At 40.3% G+C, this 24,287-nt stretch overlaps 1 protein-coding gene and 1 pseudogene across 2 annotated transcripts in view; both read left to right on the forward strand.

Annotated features, from left to right (window-relative positions):
- The window catches only part of LOC309713095 (alpha-N-acetylgalactosaminide alpha-2,6-sialyltransferase 1-like), a 20,507-nt pseudogene extending 11,708 nt beyond the window's left edge, over positions 1 to 8,799 (forward strand). Inside the window, exons 7-11 of the transcript XR_014280674.1 lie at positions 1,225 to 1,363; positions 1,450 to 1,553; positions 2,025 to 2,108; positions 2,690 to 2,789; positions 8,345 to 8,799. The product of XR_014280674.1 is annotated as an alpha-N-acetylgalactosaminide alpha-2,6-sialyltransferase 1-like (transcript). The remainder of the gene's footprint in view (positions 1 to 1,224; positions 1,364 to 1,449; positions 1,554 to 2,024; positions 2,109 to 2,689; positions 2,790 to 8,344) is intronic.
- Positions 8,800 to 20,131: 11,332 nt separating this feature from the next.
- The window catches only part of LOC309712742 (alpha-2,8-sialyltransferase 8F-like), a 48,287-nt gene continuing 44,131 nt past the window's right edge, over positions 20,132 to 24,287 (forward strand). The window contains exons 1-3 of the mRNA XM_082543795.1: positions 20,132 to 20,281; positions 20,365 to 21,450; positions 21,809 to 21,898. Of these exons, the coding sequence (XP_082399921.1) occupies positions 21,443 to 21,450; positions 21,809 to 21,898 (98 nt within the window). The 5' untranslated portion in view covers positions 20,132 to 20,281; positions 20,365 to 21,442. The remainder of the gene's footprint in view (positions 20,282 to 20,364; positions 21,451 to 21,808; positions 21,899 to 24,287) is intronic.

The following is a 24,287-nucleotide window of genomic DNA, read 5'->3' on the forward strand; positions in this document are numbered from 1 at the left end:
TTTTGGTCTTTACCAACATTTTAATGATCTATTAGTACAGGAACTAAAAGATTCATCTCAGAGAGAGATGCTTCAACAGTTTTCTGGAAAAAATGCAAATTCTTTGCTTCCTCTGCTCTTATACCCATGCTGATGTGGAGGTCTCTTCCTGAATAATATTATTATTTATTTTTTTTATTTCATGTTGATAGGACAGTGAAAAGAAGACAGGAAAGCTTACACTGGCCCAGTGTGGTGTGTCCCACACCCTTACATGAAATCCAAAGAAGGAAATAGACTTTCAAACTCAAATGAGAAGCCAAGCAATTACACTCACAAAACTTGTTCTTACCTCAACTCTTAAGGAAGTGATACAAGTAGAAAGAACCGACTTTATATGAGGAATGACAAGATTACCTTTGAGTTCCCAGACTGACTGTTATTTCCTAAGCCTAAACAACACCAGCTATTGTCTGAAAAGATCTCTTACCGGCATGTGACTCAGCTGTACTGGTAAATGACACCCCCCTCTGGTACTCCAGACTAGAAATATGAATCACATCAGTCATCAAACAGACCTAATATTCATGCTATTTGTGGAACTGATTTCAAAATGGATGAGAACACTAAAAACAAGAGATTTTAGCCAGTGACTCATGGAAAATTTATTTACGCCATAAGTTTCACCTCTTTGAATGGAAGTCTGTTCGATTTTTTTGGTACCGCAACCTACTAAACAATGGCGCTATTGCAGCTAATTAATATTATGCTGATCCTTATTTCCAGTCTTGCATACAACTAGACAGCAGGTGGATGAGGCTTTTGTACTAACACTCCTGAGATATGAGCACTTAGTGACATCATACAGGGCCAAGAGCTGAAAAACTAGTTTGTTTCCCCCACTAAGTCAAAATACTGGGAAAATTACTCAAAACTGACAAAAAGGGTTATTAATAACTAGAAATTAATATAGAAATTAATTGCTGAAAACATTTTTTATTGATGTAAATAAACTTGCATTAAAAAAATTCTCTTGTACTTTATGGGAAGGCATCAAGGAAATCCTTGAACAAATGCTGCTATAAGACAGAAACTAAGGAAAAGCACAATAAGATGAAAGGCATATCACACCGCTTTCAGTGTGAATGCTGTCGCTTGAACTATAGTGACTGAACTTGAACATTGCAATGAAATCAACATAAACCAAACCAAAGATCAATTTTCTGAATTGCGTCTGTTTGGCAGGATGAACGGTGCCGTTACCAAAGGTTTTGAGGAAGATGTAGGAAATAGAACATCAGTGTACGTTCACACAGCGTACTCCATCACTGCATCACCTTCTGTTTTTGGGACATATGGATACAAATCTGCCCCTCATGATGAGGTACTAAAGCTTAGACAGGATTGTGATACTTTTTATAATCTCCACAAAATAAAGATGATTACTCTGCATAATTTTTCTCTTGGCAGGGAATAAAATATGTGATGATTCCTGAGGGAATAAGAGATTTTCAATGGCTCGGGGGTCTTCTCAAAGGACAGCAGATCTCTGGTGGCCAATTCGACAAGGAATGGTGATTATCATCTGCAGGAAATTGACTGAAAGTTTTGATGTATGCTCATTGTTAAATTTTTAGCTTTCATTTGTGATTTCTCATTGATGTACATGACTGTTACATACACTGGTTATTTTTCTCTTTCTTTAACAAATTTAGATTTTCTAATTGCTTTAAATTGACATTAGACAACTTTTTAAGAGCAGCTGTGGTTTTGTCTAGCTAGTAAAAATCCATGGCCACAGCTCCCAGATGTCACTGCTGAGTGCACCAACAACCAAGTGAGAGACGCACAGGTGTCTTGCTTAACAGATTCAAATGACAAATACCCTCTTGAAACACCCAAAACAACATGAAACTTGGGTTGTAATCCACTTTGGTTTTAGGTTTTAATAGGCAATTTATAAAAAAAGAAGAAGAAACAAACAAAAGAAAAAAAACTAATAATATAAATTATCCCTCCTGTCTTTTGTGTTTTAACCTCACCAGGCCAAGGGACTACTATTCAGGGCAGTACAATGAGAGCCGCTTCTACGTTCTACACCAGGACTTCCTCCGATACGTGAGGAACAGGTCAGTTGTTATCGGAGGTAAAAATAAATAATTAGATTTAAAAAAAACCACACACACACACACACACACACACACACACACACACACACCAAAAACTGAAAAAAAAAAACCCAAAAAAACCCAGCATTAAAATACCAGATTTTATCCTATTTAAATATAATAATGACAAATAAGATGCTTACATTTAAAGGTAATGTCGAATTGCCAAAATGGGTAAAATGACATTAGGAAGCAAAAAATAATTATTTTTATCATTCATGGAAAGCAGAAATTTTTTCCAAGCCAGTAAATTATGAAATAACTAATTAAAAAAATGTAAGATATCTGGGCCACGCAATCACCATAAAATATTATTTTTGGTGATTGAACTCAAAATCATTTAATTCTTATAAATCCAACAATCAGATATTTGATCATTTACAGCCAACAATCATTTACAGCCTTTCCTGAAGCTATTTTAACTTAAAGGTCAGTGTGAAGGATGCAGTGTTTCCTTACTTGTCAGTATTTTTTTTCTTCTTCTTTTTATATGTTTGGTTTGTTTTCTGTTCATTTTCCATTGAAGCTTTTTTTATCCGCAGGTTCCTAAAGTCACCTAATCTGAATGAAACATTCTGGCCATTAGTCAGACCAACCAACGGAGCGTTCACTCTCTTCCTGGCTTTGCACACATGTGATACAGTGAGTTACTATCACCTTTACATTTCATTGTGAGAGTCACAGATTTCAAAGCACACAATACAGATACTGACAGGCACTGAACCCCAGAGCAGCTCTTTCATTAAAAGAAATTATTTAACACAATTTTGCAAATTGGTTAAAACTGAACATCACATATTTTAAACATATCAGTACAAACGCTACTCTGTTTGCATAGCAGAAAGCATTGCATTGTTTTCATCCAAGCTCATCTGTCCGTCCATTTTTTTTTTGCTGCTCATCTTATTCCGGACAGCAGTCTGAGCAGAGATCCTCATACTTCCCCCCACCCCAGCCACTTCCTGCAGCTCATTGGAGATTAGAGGAGACATCAAGGGACCCCAAAGCCAGGCGGGACATGTAATCTGTTAAACGTATCTTGAAGTTGCCCTGGGTCCTCTTTCAATGCCCAAACTACGTAATCTAGGAAGTGTGAAGCAGGCATCCGAATCAAATGCTCAAACCACCTCAAAAGGCAGTTCTGTGTGATACAGCAAATTTTGATATCTATCTGATATCAAAATTTGGGCTAGGGTTAGTACTGCCGATGACAATGCGTCCTAACAATGCATCTAAACCTATAAAGGCAGTTTATCCAGGAGAGAGAAGTATGTCTGTCACGGTTTGCTTGGAGATTAGAGAAGGAGATCCAAAAGCAGACACTGTGGACAACGGAACATATTTTTATGCCCTGGCTTTTAACACACTATAACCCAAGGACTTTGGTCTTATTTGACAGTCTTAGTTATTGTTTTCATTCTTTTATTGTCCTATAATTGTTTTATATTGTTATTATTGTTTTACATTGTTTCTTTTTTAATGGCATTTTTATATTGTTAAGCACTTTGTGCAACATCGTCTGTCTGAAAATGTGCTATATATAATTTGACCTTGACCTTCAAAAAACAAAAGCAAGCCTTTATTATGGTTGATTACATAAAAGCAAAACTAGGCAGCAAGGACAGTGGCAAAAGCTAAACTAGGACCTAAAATGGGAAACCAGAAATGACTATAGCAACTATGAACATGATTTTGAACTGGAGCAAAAACGGAAACAAGCCCAGAACAAAAATCATGAAAACCTTGAAAACTTGAAATGAACCAAAACATAAACAATGAAAAACCAAATACCATGAAACTTGAAACACTGGGTCACACGACCCAGGACCCACCCAAGTGTTGTGATTTATGAGAAAATCATCAGTTTTAATGACCACTAATCATTGTGGTTTTTACTTGGCACTAGAATTAGTTAACAACCCTTTAGCTTTTGAGGGTCACAGGGGAGCATGATCTTAGTCCCTATAGATAGATCTATAGATAGATAGATCTATATATATATATATCTATAGATCTATATATATATATCTATATCTATAGATCTATATCTATATATATCTATATATATATATATATCTATATATATATATATATATATATATATATATATATATATATATATATATATATATATATATATATATATATATATATATATATATATATATATATATATATATATATATATATATATAAAAACACCCAGCACGCCCCTGCGGGCGGTTTATCCTTCAAGCTCGGGTCCTCTACCAGAGGCCTGGGAGCTTGAGGGTCCTACGCAGTATCTTAGCTGTTCCCAGGACTGCGCTCTTCTGGACAGAGATCTCCGATGTTATTCCCGGGATCTGCTGGAGCCACTCGCCTAGCTTGGGAGTCACCGCACCTAGTGCTCCGATTAAAATTCAAATTCAAATTCAAATTTTTATTTGTCACGTACACAGTCATACACAGTACGATATGTAGTGAAATGCTTGGACAACTGCTCGTGACCTAAAGAAAACAAAAAAGGAAAAGGCTATGAATAAGATAGGAAATAAATATGAAAAATTAAAAAGGGTAAATTTAACTAGGAAGGAATAAAATATAAATTAAGGTTAAAAATGAAATAACTGTACAACACAAATTAGAATGAAGGGTAAATTTAACTGGGAAGAATAAGATAAAATATATAAATTAAAGTTGAAAATAAAATAACTGTACAACAAAATACACAATATAGAACTATATAAGAATGTATGAAGAAATCTAAATATAAATAAATATATACACAATAACAGCAGCTGTACAAGTATTAACCGGAAATGAAGAATATAGTGACCAGTGTTGTGCAAAACCAAAGTCCAGAAAGTCCAGTGTGTGTGTAAGAACTGTATGTGTGGGTCAGTACTGTGTGGTGGTGTGATTGAGAGACCGTATCGCCTGCGGGAAGAAGCTCCTCCTCAGTCTCTCTGTGTTGGTCTTCAGGGAGCGGAATCGCTTTCCTGACCTCAGCAGAGAGAACAGTCTGTTGTTGGGATGGCTGAGGTCCTTCACGATCTTCCTGGCCTTGGTCCAGCACCGCCTGCTGTAGATTGAGTGCAGGTCAGGGAGCTCGGAGCGGATGGTGCGCTCAGCTGACCGCACAACCCTCTCTAGAGCTCGTCTGTCCTGCATGGTGCTGTTCCCGAACCAGGTTAAGATGTTTCCCGCCAGGATGCTCTCTATGGTGCACGAGTAAAAGTTCCTGAGCACCTTGGAGGGCAGTTGGAAGTCTCTCAAGCGTCTCAGGTGGTAGAGACGCTGTCGGGCCTTTTTCACCACAGTGTTGATGTGACAGGACCATGACAGGTCCTGCGTGATGTGAACTCCGAGGTATTTGAAGCTGTCCACTCTCTCCACTGGGCACTCGTTGATGACGGGGGTCTGGTAGTTCCTCTCCTGCTTAGTGCTGAAGTCCACTATCAGCTCCTTTGTCTTACTGACGTTTAGAAGGAGGTTGTTCCTCTGGCACCAGTTCTCCAGATTCCTAATCTCCTTCAGGTAGGCCGTCTCGTTGTTATCAGAGATCAGGCCCACCACGACGGTGTCGTCAGCAAACTTGATGATGGTGGTGGAGCTGGTAGTGGCCACACAGTCATATGTGTACAAAGAGTACAGCAGGGGGCTCAGAACACACCCCTGGGGGGCTCCAGTGCTGAGAGTGGTGGAGGCTGAGACATGTCCGCCCACCCTCACTGCCTGTGGTCTGCCAGTTAGGAAGTTGGAGATCCACTGACACATAGATGAGCTGAGTCCCAGATGCTCCAGCTTGGTGGTGAGTGTGGAGGGAATTATGGTGTTAAATGCAGAGCTGTAGTCTATGAAGAGCATTTTAACATAATTCCCCCTTCTAGTGTCCAAGTGAGTGAGTGATGTGTGGAGGAGATGAGAGATGGCATCGTCTGTGGAACGATTTGGACGGTAAGCGAACTGTAGTGGGTCCAGTGTGTCTGGTAGTGAAGAAATGATGAAGTCTCTGACCAGGCGTTCAAAGCACTTCATCACTACTGAGGTGAGGGCTACAGGGCGATAGTCATTGAGAGAAGCAGGGGGGACCACGGGGACCACCGTTACCTTCACCCTCCACATCCTCTCGAGCTCTTCTCTGAGCCCTTGGTATTTCTCCAGCTTCTCGTGTTCCTTCTTCCTGATATTGCTGTCATTCGGAACCGCTACATCGATCACTACGGCCGTCTTCTTCTGTTTGTCTACCACCACTATGTCCGGTTGGTTAGCCACCACCATTTTGTCCGTCTGTATCTGGAAGTCCCACAGGATCTTAGCTCGGTCATTCTCCACCACCCTTGGGGGCATCTCCCATTTTGACCTCGGGACTTCTAGGTTATACTCGGCACAGATGTTCCTGTACACTATGCCGGCCACTTGGTTATGGCGTTCCATGTATGCCTTGCCTGCTAGCATCTTGCACCCTGCTGTTATGTGCTGGATTGTCTCTGGGGCATCTTTACACAGCCTGCACCTGGGGTCTTGCCTGGTGTGATAGACCCCAGCCTCTATGGATCTTGTACTCAGAGCTTGTTCTTGTGCTGCCATGATTAGTGCCTCTGTGCTGTCTTTCAGTCCAGCTTTGTCCAGCCACTGGTAGGATTTCTGGATATCAGCCACCTCCTCTATCTGCCGGTGGTACATACCGTGCAGGGGCCTGTCCTTCCATGATGGTTCCTCGTCTCCCTCCTCTTTCTTGGGTTTCTGCTGCCTGAGGTATTCACTGAGCACTCGGTCAGTTGGGGCCATCTTCCCAATGTATTCTTGGATGTTCCTTGTCTCATCCTGGACTATGGTGCTGACACTCACCAGTCCCCGGCCCCCTTCCTTCCGCTTAGCGTACAGCCTCAGGGTGCTGGACTTGGGGTGAAACCCTCCATGCATGGTCAGGAGCTTTCTTGTCTTTATGTCAGTGGCTTCTATCTCCTCCTTTGGCCAGCCTATTACCCCAGCAGGGTACCTGATCACGGGCAGGGCGTACGTGTTGATGGCCCGGATCTTGTTCTTACCATTCAGCTGACTCCTCAGGACTTGCCTGACCCTCTGCAGGTACTTGGTGGTTGCAGCCTTTCTAGCGGCCTCTTCATGGTTCCCATTTGCCTGCGGGATCCCCAGGTACTTGTAACTGTCCTCTATGTCTGCAATGTTGCCTTCTGGTAGTTCAATCCCCTCAGTTCTGACTACCTTCCCTCTCTTTGTTACCATCCGACTACACTTCTCCAGTCCGAACGACATTCCAATGTCATTGCTGTATAGCCTGGTAGTGTGGATCAGTGAATCGATGTCTCGTTCACTCTTGGCATACAGCTTGATGTCATCCATGTACAGGAGGTGGCTGACAACTGCTCCGTTCCGTAGTCGGTATCCGTAGCCAGTCTTGTTAATGATCTCACTGAGGGGGTTCAGGCCTATGCAGAACAGCAGTGGGGACAGAGCATCTCCTTGGTAGATCCCGCACTTGATGGTAACTTGTGCTATGGGCTTGGCGTTGGCCTCTAGTGTTGTACGCCACATCCCCATTGAGTTCCTGATGAAGGCTCTTAGGGTCCCATTGATCTTGTACAATTCTAGGCATTCCAGTATCCAGCTGTGGGGCATTGAGTCATAGGCCTTCTTGTAATCAATCCAGGCAGTGCACAGGTTGGTCAGTCTGGTCTTGCAGTCTCGGCTGATTGTTCTGTCTACCAGTAGCTGGTGTTTTGCACCTCTGGTATTCTTGCCAATTCCTTTCTGTGTCCCGCTCATGTATTGACCCATGTGCCTGTTCATCTTAGCCGATATGATGCCTGACAGGAGCTTCCATGTAGTACTGAGGCAGGTTATTGGTCGATATATATATATATATATATATATATATATATATATATATATATATATATATATATATATATATATATATATATATATATATATATATATATATATATATATACACACACACATACATACATACATACATACATACATACATACACACACACACACACACATACATTTCTGATATTTTTTAATGTTTTTAATGTTGACTGCATGTATGTATATATAGACATTCTGCTGTAGATTTGTGCTGTGCATGATCCAGATTGATCCTGTATTAAGGTATTCTGCAAAATATGTTTTGAAAAGTGCTGTACTAAAATATTTTTTTTCTTTCTCTCTTTCTGTATCCTCAGGTGGATGCATATGGGTTCATGACTGATGAATACATGAAATACTCCAACTACTATTTTGAGAAGTACATTAAAAGTAATGTAATTTTCTATGCCAACCATGACTACATTTTGGAGAAGAATACATGGAAAAACTTTCACAAAAGAAAAATAATAAAGCTGTTTCAAAGAACGGAGCCAGAAACAAAGACAGAAAACCCGAAGCAACACTGAGTTCCCACTGCTCTGTTGATATTCAAAGCTTGTTTCAGGCAGCACGTTGGTGCAGTGGTTAGCCTAAGAAAGTCCTGTGTTCAAATCCACCATATCGCCAGGGACTAAGATCCAGCCCCCCTGTGACCCTCAACTGGATAAGTGGAAGATAGATGGATGGATGGATGGATAGAATGAAGGTGATCTGATTTGTTTGGGATGTTTTGCCAATCCTAAAGGGGTCCTCAGTCCAGTATATAACAACATCACAAGCAGAAATCTTTAAATTAAAGACATTGAAACATCTTGTCAGCCTAAAGGTTTATTCCATGGGACTTTTTGAAAAAAAGAAAAGAAAAAGAAGTGTATGTCTGTAGGTTATTTTTTATATTATGAGACAACCTGATTGCTTTTAGCTGAAGGTAAAAGGACTCCTCCAAGGTTTATAACTCTAAACTGTAACTAAATTGTCTCAAGGTTTAGATTATTTATTGTCATTATGTTACAAGAACGTAACAAAAATTTCAGTGGTGCCCTCAGTGATAAAGAAAATACAAAAAAGATCAATAAATAAGATTAAAACAGGGCAAAAAATCAAAAAGTTTAATGGAGAAGACTTTAGCACTCTTTAGAGTACATGCATACTCATATGCAAAGAAAAGTTGATGATACTGTAAACAAACACGTATGGATCAGTATTTAAGGTTTGACTCTCATCATCCACTGGAGCACAAATTGGGTGTCATCAGGACACTACAACATGGAGCGAACACCATCCCCACAGTTACAGTGGCCAGGAAAGCAGAAGAACATATCGTGATTATCCCAGCTGGACATTTGTTAAAGCTGGGAAGGCGCCTAATGAAAACTTCAGCCAATCCAGGAGAGAAAGACAACCGCTGACTGAGCGAAAACCCTTAGTGATCTCTTACGTGTCAGGAGTATTGCAGCAGTTGAGACATATTCTCTTTAAACTCTTTGGATTACAAACCTCAAAATGCACTGCGCAAAAAATTGGCCCACCCCAAGGATCGGGTTCCTCGACACAAACAGAGTAACATAGATTACGTTGTTAGGTGCCAGGAGGATTGTCATGATTTATACGTCGGGGAACCCGACCTGGCTAAGCAGATGGGACAACACGGAAAAGCTAACTCGTCAGGCCAGGACTCCGCAGTCTATTCACACCTACACGCTAGTGGACACTGTCAATGATGAGGATACACACAGGGAGCAATGCTGGTTTGAGTGGGGAGTCAAGGAGGCCATTTACGTAAAAAGGGAAAAAAGTGAAAAGGGCAAGACATCTTTTGTATTTATTGTTTCAGTCTTGTGTTGAGTTGCCCCACATTATTGTGTGTTCCCTTCTTTTTCTGAGTCTCCTACAGTTTGTTACTATTTCCATTCCCATTATATCCCAGTAAATCCTTAATTTTTGCTTTCAGTTTTTTGATAGCGTTTTCCCTTCAAAGCACTTTTTCATTTCTTATTCAGATATTCAAGTAAATTCAAATAAAATGTGCAAACAACAATAGCACTGTCGAATACTGAAAGCCTCAGCCAACGTTTTAGAAGCCTGAAATCCCCTCGATCACATTCCTTTTTGCAATTCAAATAAAAAAAAAAAAAAAGAACTGCTCCCTTCAGGATTCAAATCATCAGAACAACTTTGTATCGCATCCTTCACTATTTTACTACAAGTAAAAGGTGGTTGTAGTGGCAATTCCTTTACTTTTGTATGATCAAACGTCCCACAACTTAAAGTCCACAAGCCACTGCTGCACTGAGGTAATATTTCGTACGCAGGCAAAAGAAGTCCATTGTCCAAACCTTTTAGTTGAGAGTTTTGGTTTTGGTTTATTTATCCATTTGGCAAGCAATAACAAGATCCTTCCTACTGCTTCTCCTGCTCTGGTAAAAAAAAAAAAAAAAAAACCATAGGCCCACCCCAAATGCATGCTGGTCCTATACCAGTCTCTTTATTTATAGAAACAAAATGGCCCTACAGCTCTTACTGACTAATTTAACAAAATAACAACAAACAAAACAAATCATTTAAAACAAAATATTAACCGACAAATAAACCCCAAAATATAAGTAAACTAACAACAAACTTTAACTAATTTCAAAAATAAGAACAAAAACAAAAATAAAGAACAAATAGCTCCAACACTCCGGCCCCTAATTGTGCATACAATCACAATTACTTTAAAGTCCCAAAAGGAGGAGCTATTCCCTTAAACAAATCCTTAATTTTCATTGAGGATTTTCTTCACGATGAGGCTTCCAGTAGCAAAATAAGTTTTGTCACTGGCCTTTCCAAAACACTGGTCCTTGTTTGTAGTCTCACAGAACGCACCAAGCCTTTTGCATCCTGGTTTACATTTAAGACTTTCGCCATCATCCATGATCCTCTTGGAGCTGTAGCGTCTGCAATTAAAACAACATCTCCAGGTATAAGACATCTTTTAGTCCTCATCCATTTTTGTCTTTCTTGCATCAAAGGTAGGTACTCAGAAAGCCATCTCTTCCAGAACAACTCTGCCATGTACTGTACCTGTTTCCACCTTTTCCTGACATGCAAATCACTTGGATGAAACAGTCCTGGTGGAAAAACTGGTTTATTTTTCAGCAACAACAAGTGATTGGGTGCCAGTGCTTCAAGATCATTTGAGTCATCTGAAACTTTAGTAATGGGTCTGTCGTTCATTATAGCTTCAACCTCACAGAAGACTGTGTGGAGTCCTTCATCATCCAGAACTTGCTCCTTAAGAACTGAGGCTAAAATATTCTTTATTGAACGAATGAGACGCTCCCACACACCACCTTGGTGAGAGGCTGCTGGAATGTTGAAGTTCCATTTCATGCCATCCTGAACAAAAGCCTTTTGAATTTTGGCATGGTCCAGCTCAGTCAAACTTTCTTTCAACTCTCGATTCGCCCCAACAAAATTTGTAGCATTATCAGATCTGATGGTCGTAACTGGGCCTCGTCTACAGATGAACCTCCTCACAGCATTTATACAAGAGTCTGTATCAAGTGTACATGCAATCTCCAGATGTACTGCACAACTGGTGAAACAGGTAAAAAGAACTCCATACCTTTTAAGGAGACTTCGTCCTCTTTTAACACTTATAGGTCCAAAATAGTCCACTCCAACATTTGTGAATGGAGCTATGTCTGGCAGGACTCTCTCTTCAGGCAGATCCGCCATCTTTTGTTCAACAAACTTTCCTCTGTTGCGTCTACACGTGACACAACGAGAGATGATTTTCCTGGCAGCAGAATTTGCATTTAGTATCCAGTAATTTTGTCTTAGTTTTGACAGCATGTGTGCTCTTCCTGCATGTCCCAACCTTTGATGGATATGGCGTAAAATCAGTGTTGACACATGCATATCTTTTGTCAAAATTACAGGATGCTTTAATTCCATAGGCATGGCTGCTTTATTCAATCGGCCACCCACTCTGAGGATTCCTGCATCCAACACTGGATCAAGTTTGTAGAGCCAATTTCCCTTAGAGACTCCTTTGAGGCCATTGCGGATTAAAGCCATTTCAGTCGTAAATTTCTGTTGTTGTGCATATTGAAGAATAGCTTGTTCTGCCTTAGCCAAGTCTTCTGGAGTGAGATTTCCTTTCTTCAAAGTGGTCTTAAATCTTTCCATTCTTATCTCCACTTCTTTCTGACCTTCCGGATCATTCTTATTCAAACCTGCAGCAAGCAACTCTTTCCTCTTCTGTGCCAACAACACCAAGACCTCTTTCATCTTTAAAAGCCAGGCTACAGAGATTTTAAGTTTTGCCCAAGACGAGAAGTAGAGGATAAAATAGCTGGTAGGATTTTGTAATTCTCTCACAATGGCATTCATTGTCAGGTCCCTTTTGACCTCTGGGTCATCTGCAGAAATTACACTGTACTCCACATCCAGTTTAGGCCATTCCTTTTCTGACTCATAGAGAAATTCTGGCCCTTTTATCCATCTCCTACATTTGAGGAGATCCCCAGCTCTCATACCTCTGGATGCGTCATCTGCAGGATTCTCCTTAGAAGAAACGTATCTCCACTGATTCACATCTGTTGCTTCCCGAATAACAGCAATTCTGTTTGCAACAAAAGTATTGAATCTTCTGGTTTCATTGGAGATGTATTTCAGTACTGTTGTGCTATCAGTCCAAAAAACTGATTTTTCCAACCTTGCAGCTCCTTTTGCAGAAGCCTGTCCACCCGAACTGCAAGAACTGCAGCCGTCAATTCCAACCTGGGAATTGTAGTTTGCTTGAGAGGAGCAACTCTAGCCTTTCCCAGGATAAAAGCAACATGCGTGACGTTATTCTTTTCCAACTTTAAATATGACACCGTTCCATACCCATCTTGACTTGCATCAGAAAAATGATGAAGTTGTGCCCTATCTGGTCTTCCAAAGCAATTTGGTTTAATGCAACGTTCCACTTTAAACTTTGAAATCAGCTGGAGATCCTCCAGCCAATCACGCCACCGCTGGGAAAGAGAGTGGGGAATAACTTCATCCCACTTCAAATTTTGTCGGCAAAGCTCTTGTAGCAACAGTTTAGCTGGCATACTGAAGGGAGACAAGATTCCCAAAGGATCATACAGTGAGCTGACCACAGACAAAATTCCCCTTCTGGTTGTTGGACGGTCCTGCAGGGAGGTTCTGAACTGGAACTTGTCTGTTGCTATGCACCACTGTAAACCCAGTGCTCTCTCAACTGGAAGTTGATCTGTGTCCAAATCCAGATCCTTAATTTCCTTTGCTCTTCTTTCCTCTGGGATTGACATGAGCACTGTGCGACTGTTGCTGATCCATTTTGAAAGCTTAAATCCTCCTTTAGCGCAGATATCTGTCAGCCTCTTCACCATGTGCACTGCCTCCTCTTCTGAAGCAACAGATTTCAAACAATCATCCACATAAAAGTTTCTTTTGACTGTATCAACCACTTCAGCTGGAAACTGTTGTGCATTATCATCTGCAGTTCTCTGTAGAGCATAATTTGCACAACTTGGCGAAGATACAGCTCCAAACAAATGCACTTTCATCCTGCATTCCTGTGCAGACCTTGAAGTGTTGCCACCACAGGAAACGGAGAAAGTTGACATGTTTTTCTGAGACGTGCACTTGGTGAAACATGGAATCAATGTCCGCCATTAATGCAACAGGCTCTTGTCTAAATCTGATCAGAACCCCAACCAGCGAGTTTGTGAGATCAGGTCCCTGTAGAAGCTGACTGTTCAATGATGCTCCTTTATAAGTTGTTCCACAGTCAAATACAACTCTTAATTTGCCCTTTGTGGGATGATACACTCCATGATGAGGGATGTACCACACCTTTCCATCATCTTTGTGCAACTCATCTACAGGCACAAACTCGGCATATCCTCGTTCAAGCATGTTGTTTACACATTTAGTGTATTCATCCTTATAATGAGTATCCTTTTCAAATCTCCGTCTGAGACTCTGGAGACGCTGCTCCGCGACACAGAGGTTATTTGGCAAACTGGAACCTTCTCTCCTGAAAGGCAAATCAATGTGATAATGATTTCCAATAAGCTTTATTGAACTACTAACAATATCCATGAAACACAGATCTTCTCTAGACATTTCAGTCTGCTCCTCTGATGATCTTTCATTAAAATCATGATTGTACTGTTTAATCAACATGTCTTCAAGACGCTCAACGGAAATCCTATTGGCTGTTACAGCAGTGCAGTTGGTTTTATTTCCACTGTTACTTCCAGTGCGCAGGGGACCATTTATGACCCAGCCAACTTTTGTTTTTACAGCATAAGGTCCACCTCCCACACTGTTTATCACCTTCCATGGCTCCAAAACATTGGAAGCATCAGTGCCTATCAGTAGCTCCACATCTGCATTAACGTTGTACAGTTTAACAGGTTTAAGATGAGGCCACTGATCGATGTCGCTTTGCTGGGGAATATTAACTGTAGAAACTGGCATAGTCTTTTGAGTCAAAACATCTGGCAATGGCATGAAATCATTTGCTTCCAAACCAGACACTTCCAAACCAGACAGAACTTGTGTACTAACAATCTTATCTTGACTCATTGTTCTCAAAAAGATATTGGTCTTTTTACCTTTTACATTCAGCCTTTTTGCCAAAGTTTCTGTACAGAATGTACCTGAACTTCCAGGATCCAAAAACGCATAGGTTTGCACAATTTTATTACTCTTTTGGCTCTTAACTTGAACTGGAACTATAGAAAAAATTGCATCAACTTCATGACCAGCCCCAATATACCCACATGTCTGAGTGGTTGCAGTTGAAAAGTTGACATTAGAGTTTGTCCTCTGTTGAGTTTGTTCCGAAGACGCACCTGGATCCTTTCGCTCTATATGAAGAACCCCTGGGTGCCTTTGGTGACACACGTCGCAATCCAAACGACTCCTACAGTCTTTGCTTGTGTGACCAACTTTTAAACAACCAAAACAAATTCCCCTTTCCTTGATAAAAGTCAACTTATCCTGATGCGTTTTAGCTTTAAACTGCTTACAATTCTCTAGTAAATGGTTGCTGTGTGAACAAAACAAACAACTATGCAGAACGGCGGAAGTTGTTCTGCTTCCAGTTGATTGAGCTTTGATTCCTGGCACTGTACTGACATTAGTGGCAAAACTACTTCCTTTTCTCCTTTGCTTGGTAGAACTTGAAGCTTTAAAGCTGCTTCCAGATTGTGAGTCTTGGATGTTGCCAAACACTGGATCTGATGCTACTTTTACCTGTTTTATTATAAAGGCAACCAGATCAGTGAACACTGCTCTGTAACCATTTTGTTCCTGCAGTTCATAGGCAACAACTCTCCATTTTTCCCTCAATTTGTATGGAAGTTTCATAACAACCATTCTCATATTTGAGGGCAAATCCAACTCCTTCATATAAACAACTTGCTGTGTTAGATTCGAACATCCTTGAAGAAAAAGAGAGAATGACTGTAGACCTTTCACATCCTCACTTTTAATAGGTACCCAACTCACAATCCTCTCCATATATGCAGAGGCAATTTTATTTTCGTTCCCAAAATGTTCTTCAAGAAGATCTTTGGCTGTGGAATAGCCCTGCTCAGGTGGTAAGTGCTGACAACTATGCACCAAATCCCTAGGCTGCCCCCTAGTGAACTGCTCTAAAAAATGCAAACAGTCGCTCCAGTTATCAGTTTTAGCTTCCACTCCATTTTCAAAGGCATTCATAAATGATCTGTACTGTAAAGGGTCTCCATCAAACACAGGGATGTTTCTGGCGGGGAGGACAGAAGATAAGTTTTGTTTTACAAGCAAAGTAGTGATGTCATTTTGTTTTTGCATAATATTTACAATCTCCTTCGTGCAGTTCCCAGTCAAAGTAGGAGACTGAGGCTGTGTTTGCTGCGTCACTTGAGCTGAATCATCAACCTGATGTTGGGTTTGACTTTGTCTAGGTACGATTACTTGTGATTCAGATGCAGAATTTATACCAGAGTAATCTCTTGATGTTGGAACAAATGTATCGGCACAAGGATTTAAACTAGGCGCTTCTTGTACGTGCCCTCTTTCAAAATAAGAGTTCATTCCATCAGAATGCTCAGAGCTACAAACTGAATTTATTTTTAAGACACGAAGCTTTGCATTAGTGGCTGCCAGCTCTGTTTCCAAGGATAATGTCTCCTTTTCTTTTCTCAGTTTCTCCTTTTCTTTTCTCAGTTTTTCCTCTTGCGCTTCGATAGAATGTTTTTTCTTTAATGCAGCGAGTCGCTCCATGAGCGCTGCCTTGTCAGCCGCAGCTTTAATGCATGCGGAAGATGTTGATGAAATTCGACTTTGCTGTGACAAGGTTTTTGAAGGTGGTTTTACACTTGAGATATTAGAGACACTGTCTTCAGGTTTTATTTCATCCAAACTTTCAACAGCTTTATCATTGCGAACAGTATTGTTTTGTTCAGTATACGGCTCGCCCGCCTCCTGCAACCAAACCTTTACTTTGTCCATAAAAACAGAGAATGCTGTCACCTTCGACTGAAAATGTGCAACTTGCCTTTTCACTTCATCTTCTGGCAGTGGCAAACTTAAAAAGGATTCTTGCAAAGCGTTTGCATCTTGATAGCATTTAATAAACTTCCCAAATTCAGAAGACACTTCCTTAACGTTTTCATGTGAGGTCATTAAAGCGGAAATTTTCCCCATGTACTTAGATGCTTGCTTACACATTGAACTGCGCTTTTCTTGGCATGTCTTTATATACAAATCCAAACCTTTTGGCGTAAATTTAACGCTTCTTTTCTCTGCTTGCATCTCAGTGTCATCCTCTCGTTTACTCTTAATATCCGACATTTTTATTGTCCTCTTGGATTATTTCAAACTTTATAAAGATGCACAGCACACTGAGAGTCCATAGCCTAAAGTACAAACATGACATCCATTTGCCTGCCTTTTGCAGCGGACAAACATTTCCACAGAGGGCGTTGGCATGTTTCAATTAGCGATCCAATTATGCACCAATTTAGTACGTCAAAACTCAGTTCATCAGTCTTTGTAGTGAAATCATGTCTTTAAACTCCAATAGCTTCACCGTTTTCCTTTACGGCTTAAACAATATTATCACTCACCAGCTTTGATGAACGAGTGACATGTTGATCCAGGCCTCAACATCAAATCCGTCTGGATTACTCACCAGACGATCCAATACCTTTTATTCGAGTTCGACGGTGATCCTTGAAATCCTTATATCCATTAATGAAGGATTATTCCTTTGTCCACGGGAAGGTTTTTTACTTTGTGTAGTGGCAATTCCTTTACTTTTGTATGATCAAACGTCCCACAACTTAAAGTCCACAAGCCACTGCTGCACTGAGGTAATATTTCGTACGCAGGCAAAAGAAGTCCATTGTCCAAACCTTTTAGTTGAGAGTTTTGGTTTTGGTTTATTTATCCATTTGGCAAGCAATAACAAGATCCTTCCTACTGCTTCTCCTGCTCTGGTAAAAAAACCATAGGCCCACCCCAAATGCATGCTGGTCCTATACCAGTCTCTTTATTTATAGAAACAAAATGGCCCTACAGCTCTTACTGACTAATTTAACAAAATAACAACAAACAAAACAAATCATTTAAAACAAAATATTAACCGACAAATAAACCCCAAAATATAAGTAAACTAACAACAAACTTTAACTAATTTCAAAAATAAGAACAAAAACAAAAATAAAGAACAAATAGCTCCAACAGTGGTGTCTGTCAAACATGGCCAACATGTTTGTTCTGTTTGTTTTTTTCTTATTGAAAAATCGTTCGATCACCCCCTTCTTTGAGTGCATGCAACCTAACCTTTTCAAAGTAATAGCTTCAATGCTGGATTCTTAACACGTACATTTTCAGATTCTGATACTATAACAATTTGCATTTTATTTTAGTAAATATTTAGTATATTTTTGTTACTGTACAATGCAATGATAGTGTTAAGTTAATTAATTAAAAATAAAATGCTCAACTGTACTAAATAAGTACAGAATTACTTATAAGCAGGGTTAATTGTTTTTAATTGCGTCAGAAGCACAAATAATAATATTTGTTGTCAAAATTGATCAAATCATATTGATTTCTTGAATATGCTTTTTTGTATATATACAACTGCTGCAATCCCACTCTAATTAAAGGAATTCTATACCAAAAATACTGCAAATGTAACAGTTATTCACTTGACGAGTAACTCAGGCAGCTTGAAACACTAGATTTATTTTTGCATAAAAGCACAGTGTGGATAAACCGAATCTCTTTATTTTTAACTGACTGTTGCCTAAAGGCAGGTGTAGGTTTTTGGATTGGCCTAGCGAATCCTTTACTGCCATCTAGTGGTAAAGACTAATATTTCATATAAACATGTTAACAGTATCTGCAATATATTACACATATATCCAACATATCCGTATTTCTCCAAGGGTTTTAATGATGAAGACAAATCTAGCATCCTTATTTTTCTTTTATCCTACATTTTATTCACTCACTTGTTGCCTCTGGTGAAAGTTTAAAGGTTACAATGAGTAAGGAAATACTTAGAATGAATCATGAAATGTAAACAGAGATGTTGTGACACGCTTAAATGTTCTACTTAGTTCATGCTACGCTTCATAAGCAACTGAGCTGGTGAGTGCGGGCTGGAATGGGTGTGATATTGTTTTGTTGTTCCAGATTGCCTGAATGGATGGTGCTTCATTAAGTTTTTGAAAAGTTTGGCCTGCCACAGAATAACAGCAATAGGAGAAGTATTTCTTGATCTCCTGCATGAGGCCATGACACTGAATAATGTTGAAATGAATAATGTCAATGTTCAGTGTGACATGACACTGTATAAATTTGTTTACCTCTCATAAAGTGTGTGAATGTGTGGATGACTGAATGTAGTGTAAAGCGCTTTGGGGCCCTTAGGGACAAAGTAAAGCGCTATACAAATGCAGGCCATTTACCATTTACCATTTAAAGTAGAAAAATAGTAACATCAATACTCACACAAGAACATCCATGGCTTCAGGCTTATACGAACTAACACATTTGTGGAGAGAGTGCCAGGTGGTCACTATAATAAACAAGATTCATGACTCTTTCACTTCAGCTCTGGGAGTAAGTAAGTGCTGTGCAAGTAAACGTTTTTTGTTGGTGGTGGTGGTTTTTATTGTTGTTGTTAAGGTAATGCGAAAACTATGTCCTCTTACTGGCATCCTCAGGGGGATGTATATAGATTCATAAAAACACAATTACATAAAATACACCAACCACTGTTTTGAGAAATATATTAAAATTTATGCCCACAACTACATTTTGGAGAAGATCATATTTAAAAAAGCATTTCACCAAAGCAAAATAAAAAAGCTGCATCAAAGAAAACTAGAGACTAAAATATGTGACTGCCAAATTGTTTGTACTGGTGCAAAGTATGGAATAAAGGGTATCTGGTTTGTACCAGTTTGTTTGGGATGTGCTGTATGTCCTATTCTATGCAGAAGCAAATAGAATAGAATAAAATAGAATAAAATAGAATAGAATAACCCTTTATTGTCCCTTATTGGGGAAACTCCTGCTGCAAAGTGACAGACAAATTGAGCATGCAGATTCAAACAAAAGAACATAAAATAAAAAAATAAAAATAAACTAGTGCTGTCAGCGTTAATCTCATTAAAATGATGTTAACGGCATAACCGCATTAACACGGCATAACCGCATTAACACGGCAAATCTCCGTTAGCAAGTGTGGGGCTGGATGGCGCTAACGCGTTAATGAGCTAACCGCGCTAACGCGTTGACGCTGTTATTGTGAGTTTGCGACATTGAATGCAATGATAAAAACACTAAACATCCCACAAAGGTCAGCTTTATTTCATTCATAATATAGCTTTATAGATGATGTTACATGCAGATGTTGCACAATGTTTACAAATGTTAGAGACCATTTCAGTAATCGCTGATGTAGTTGAGGAATTTTACTGCCTTACTTTCAGTTAATGTATTTTGTTTTGCACTATGCATATTTTATATGCCATTAGTTCATTTATTGTGAAAATTCTCATGTAGGAACTATTGTACTGCATGTTGGTTCCACTGGTGCACCTGAGGGAGATGCACGCCATGTTGATGTGTGAGCATGGCAAGTTGAAGCAAGAGAAGCCAATTTAATTCAGAGAAAGTTGTTTCTTAAAAGTATCTGTAAAGTGCTCATTTCTGCCTCAAAGCATGGGTCAGCCAGCGAGGTATGTTTGTATGTTATATAGATCATTTTATGTCTTTACTTCACTCGTCTTACTATCTCATTGGATTTTATGTTATGTTTTAGTTCGACGGTGGCGTAGTTTGTGATCAAGGTGAAGCTGTAACAACCCCAAGATCTTACAACTAACATTAAAGCCAACTTCATGCCATCAGTAAAAGAACTCTTTATTGACTTTAAGAAGAGGTAGAAGTGATAGAGGAATTTGAGGCAACGTCGAAAACATCTACAGAAGAGTTGTAAAAAACATAAGTTCAACAAATTCTGGAAAGTAAAACTTTGGAAACAATAAAGAACAAAAATTAAAAGACAAAAAAGACCATAACATTAAGGCAAACAGCCAAATGCTATATCCATTACACCCCTAGAAATTAAAGTGTACTATAAAACGCACTGGATGACGCAGACTGGGACATGTTTCGGCACAGCTCTGATGACATCAACATGTTTACGGAAGCGGTTGTGGGATTTATCGGAAACTAGCGGACGACACAGCAGAAAGAACTATCATCCGAACGTTTCCCAACCAGAAGCCGTGGGTGGATAAAAACATCCGCGACGCTCTGAGATCACGCACCGCTGCCTACAATGAAGGGCTTGTCTCCGGTAATATGGACCTATACAAGGCTGCGTCCTACAACGTGCGCAGCGCGGTCCGAAAGGCAAAGCGGAGCTACGGGGAAAAACTAGAGTCACAGCTACGACAGTGCGACTCTAGGAGCCTGTGGAAAGGACTGCGGACTATAACGGACTATAAACGACCAGCTTCTTCAATGATGAATGCAGATGCTTCACTGGCTGATGAGCTGAACACGTTTTATGCTCGCTTCGACGCCGCAGCAATTAAAACAACAAACGGCTGCGCCAATGGCGTGTCCAGCGGGGTGGCCTGGGGGGGCACAGGCCACCCCCCCAACCAGACTGGCCACCCCAGGTGCCACCCCAAAGGCAAAACAATACAATTCAATCAAATATCAAATGTCCGATTATGTTTTCACGGTGAAGCTCAGATATCCGAGTGTAAGTGAATGCAGCATCGGCTTCTGCGCTATGCGCATCACGTTAGCAAAGGTAGGAGAGCCAAGCACGAAAGACGGCACCGCTGGAAACAATTTTTCGGTGAAAGAAAATGAGGACAGAATAAATGTCCCGGTAAGTAATATTAAGTTTGTTGAGTTTAGTAAACTTCGGTGAAATTAGAATCCCAAGGAAAAAATAACACTTAAAGAATTATTGGAGCCCTCGAATATTTCAGACAGTATGCTACTGAGGGCAGCTAACATAAGAGTTATGAGTTATAAGATATCATCTGAGTCGTAACATTGCTGTATGGAGCTGCAGATTTGGTTGCATAGCTGGACTGGCATACCGGGCATATGCCCGGTGACTTATTTTTTTATTTTTATTTTGTAAGGGCATGAACAATGAGAGATGGTGGATTGGCCAGATGCAGGTCGATGTGTAAAAATAACTCAGTTGTTTGGTGGTGGCTATGGCGGGGCTTCCACAGAGGCCAGCAGGTGGATGAGGGAAGGGGAGGCAGGAGGAGGAGAGCCCCGAGGCAGCCGCCAGTCCGAGTGTCAGGTGAACTGAACTTCAGGTAAGAAGTTATGACCTGCAGTCTATCTGGGTCAGATATAAACCAAGTTTAGGTGGAGTTTATTTTTGTTGTGCTGACTTTTTACTGTCAGTTGCAATAACTCATACTGCCCGAGCTAGCATGAAGGAGTTTCTGTACAGCTGTTCAGTTGCTATGATGTTACTGATAGTGAACTTTATTTTATTCATAAGGTTGGTTAGTAGAGTTGCCAACGGCTCCTTAAAAATGGAATGGTCCCTCATTCAGAGAAAATATTATGCGTTTGGTATTGAGCTGAGAACAGACGCAGTTTGTCCCAAACTTTAGCTAGAATGGAAAAAGACAAAGCTGGATTTATTCTGTGTGTTTACGCTGCACAGCTGCCTCTTCTTCTCTCATTCTCTCCCCCTCCCTCTTCTGTTGCTACTTCAATCATGAAACTGATCAATGATCAGCTGATCGTCTCTCTTGTTTGTTTATCGCCCACTTTGTGCCAGAAAGAGGAAACCAGCGGATGTCGCGCTAAACAACAGCAGCACGTTTAAGCTTGATCAGCTGTTGTTAGAATTTATTTAATATTAATTTCAAGTATCAGCTGATGTTTGCTGGAGCCACAGCTGTAAAGCTGCTGGTCATGATGTCGGTTTGTATATGTGGTGAGAGGGAAACATGAAGATGAAACCAGGAGATGTCCTTACTGAATCATCAGAGCTGAACAGGTGATGGAGAAACAGGTTTACCTTTTAGGTGACAGGAATGAGTTGAAGGGAAGTTATGAACTGTTTCTGAGAGACAAATAACACCAGGATCCTTTTTTACGTAGCTGACAGCTGGTAACTGTGCAGGGGTGGGTCTAGCAAAGTTATGCCAGGGGGCCAGGTAGGGAATTAACAGGGAAAGGTGGAGCACAAAGAAATTACTTTTCTTTCTTATTCTCATTTAAAATATCTCGCTTTTATTAAATAATTATCTAAATCTTTCAACCAAAGTTTTTATCTGATGTAAAATGTATAGAAATCATACATATACCAACAAGACAGTGTACATCACTGTCACAACAGCATTTGTTTTCATTCAAAGGCTTTATGGTTTTAATACCTGGTGGGCCGGTCTGTAGTCAAAATGCCCGATTTTTTGTCCCAGTCCAGCCCTGCAGGTTAATACTGGCAGTGTCACCATGCCAGCTGACTGTATTTCATCATCAGCCAGTGTTGTTCTTGATCAATATTACCAAAGTTTACCATAAGGCAGCAGAGAAAGTATTTACTTGCTTTCAGGTTTTATTCAAATGTTAGTCTTTTCAGTTGTTTCCCCACTTTTTTCCTGTTTCAAAATCAAACACCAGTTTGTGAGAAGATTATCTTCTTTTTTTAATAAGCAGATAAAGTTTTACATTGGAACTGGCTAATTTGTCAATTGTTTGTTACAAATGTTCGTATTTTAATATTCAAAAATGTTTTTGCCCAAAACATATGTGCACTACATGTCAGTAAAAATACTATGCAAATATTGCTGTCCTTGAATGCTGAGTAAACACTGACAAAGCACTGATTGTATCTCTTGTACTTTATCAACGCAGTATCTAAAAACTTTGCACCGTAGTGGTTAAAATCTCATTCTAATAAGAGTTAAAAGCGCATTCGGTTATTAGGTTTATAGGATTATTGAATTATGGTTAATGGTTGGTAGAATTTTTTTTTAAACATTATCTGCCAATTACATCTGCCACCCTTCTCCAAATCTGTGCCCCTACCTGGCCCCCCCAACAAAAATTTTCTAGACACGCCACTGGGCTGCGCGCGCTCGGAGTGCACCAGTGAAGAAAATGCATTCGTCATCACAGAGCATGCCGTGAGGAACACCTTCAGGAGGGTGAACACCAGGAAGGCAGCAGGACCAGATGCAATCCCTGGCCAGGTCCTTAGAGCCTGCGCTGATCAACTAGCACCGGTGTTCACGGAGATCTTTAACCTCTCCCTGGCCCAAGCTGTGGTTCCCACGTGCTTCAAACAGTCCATTATTGTCCCTGTTCCAAAGAAACAACAGCCCGCTTGCCACAATGACTACCGTCCAGTAGCACTGACTTCAATTGTGATGAAGTGTTTTGAAAGACTGATGAGAGATCACATCACTTCTTCACTTCCTGCCACCATCGACTCACTTCAGTTTGCTTACCGGACTAATCGTTCCACAGACGATGCCATATCTCACCTGCTCCACACATCCCTGAGTCACCTGGACACTGGCAGAGGGAATTATGTTAGGATGCTGTTCGTGGACTACAGTTCAGCATTCAACACAATAATTCCCTCTAAGCTTTTCACCAAGTTGACGGATCTAGGACTCAGCTCATCACTGTGTCAGTGGATCCTCAACTTCCTCACAGACAGACCCCAATCAGTGAGGGTGG

This window comes from Aulonocara stuartgranti, assembly GCF_965226115.1.
Source record: "Aulonocara stuartgranti genome assembly, chromosome: 8".
NCBI classification, from domain to species: domain Eukaryota; kingdom Metazoa; phylum Chordata; class Actinopteri; order Cichliformes; family Cichlidae; genus Aulonocara; species Aulonocara stuartgranti.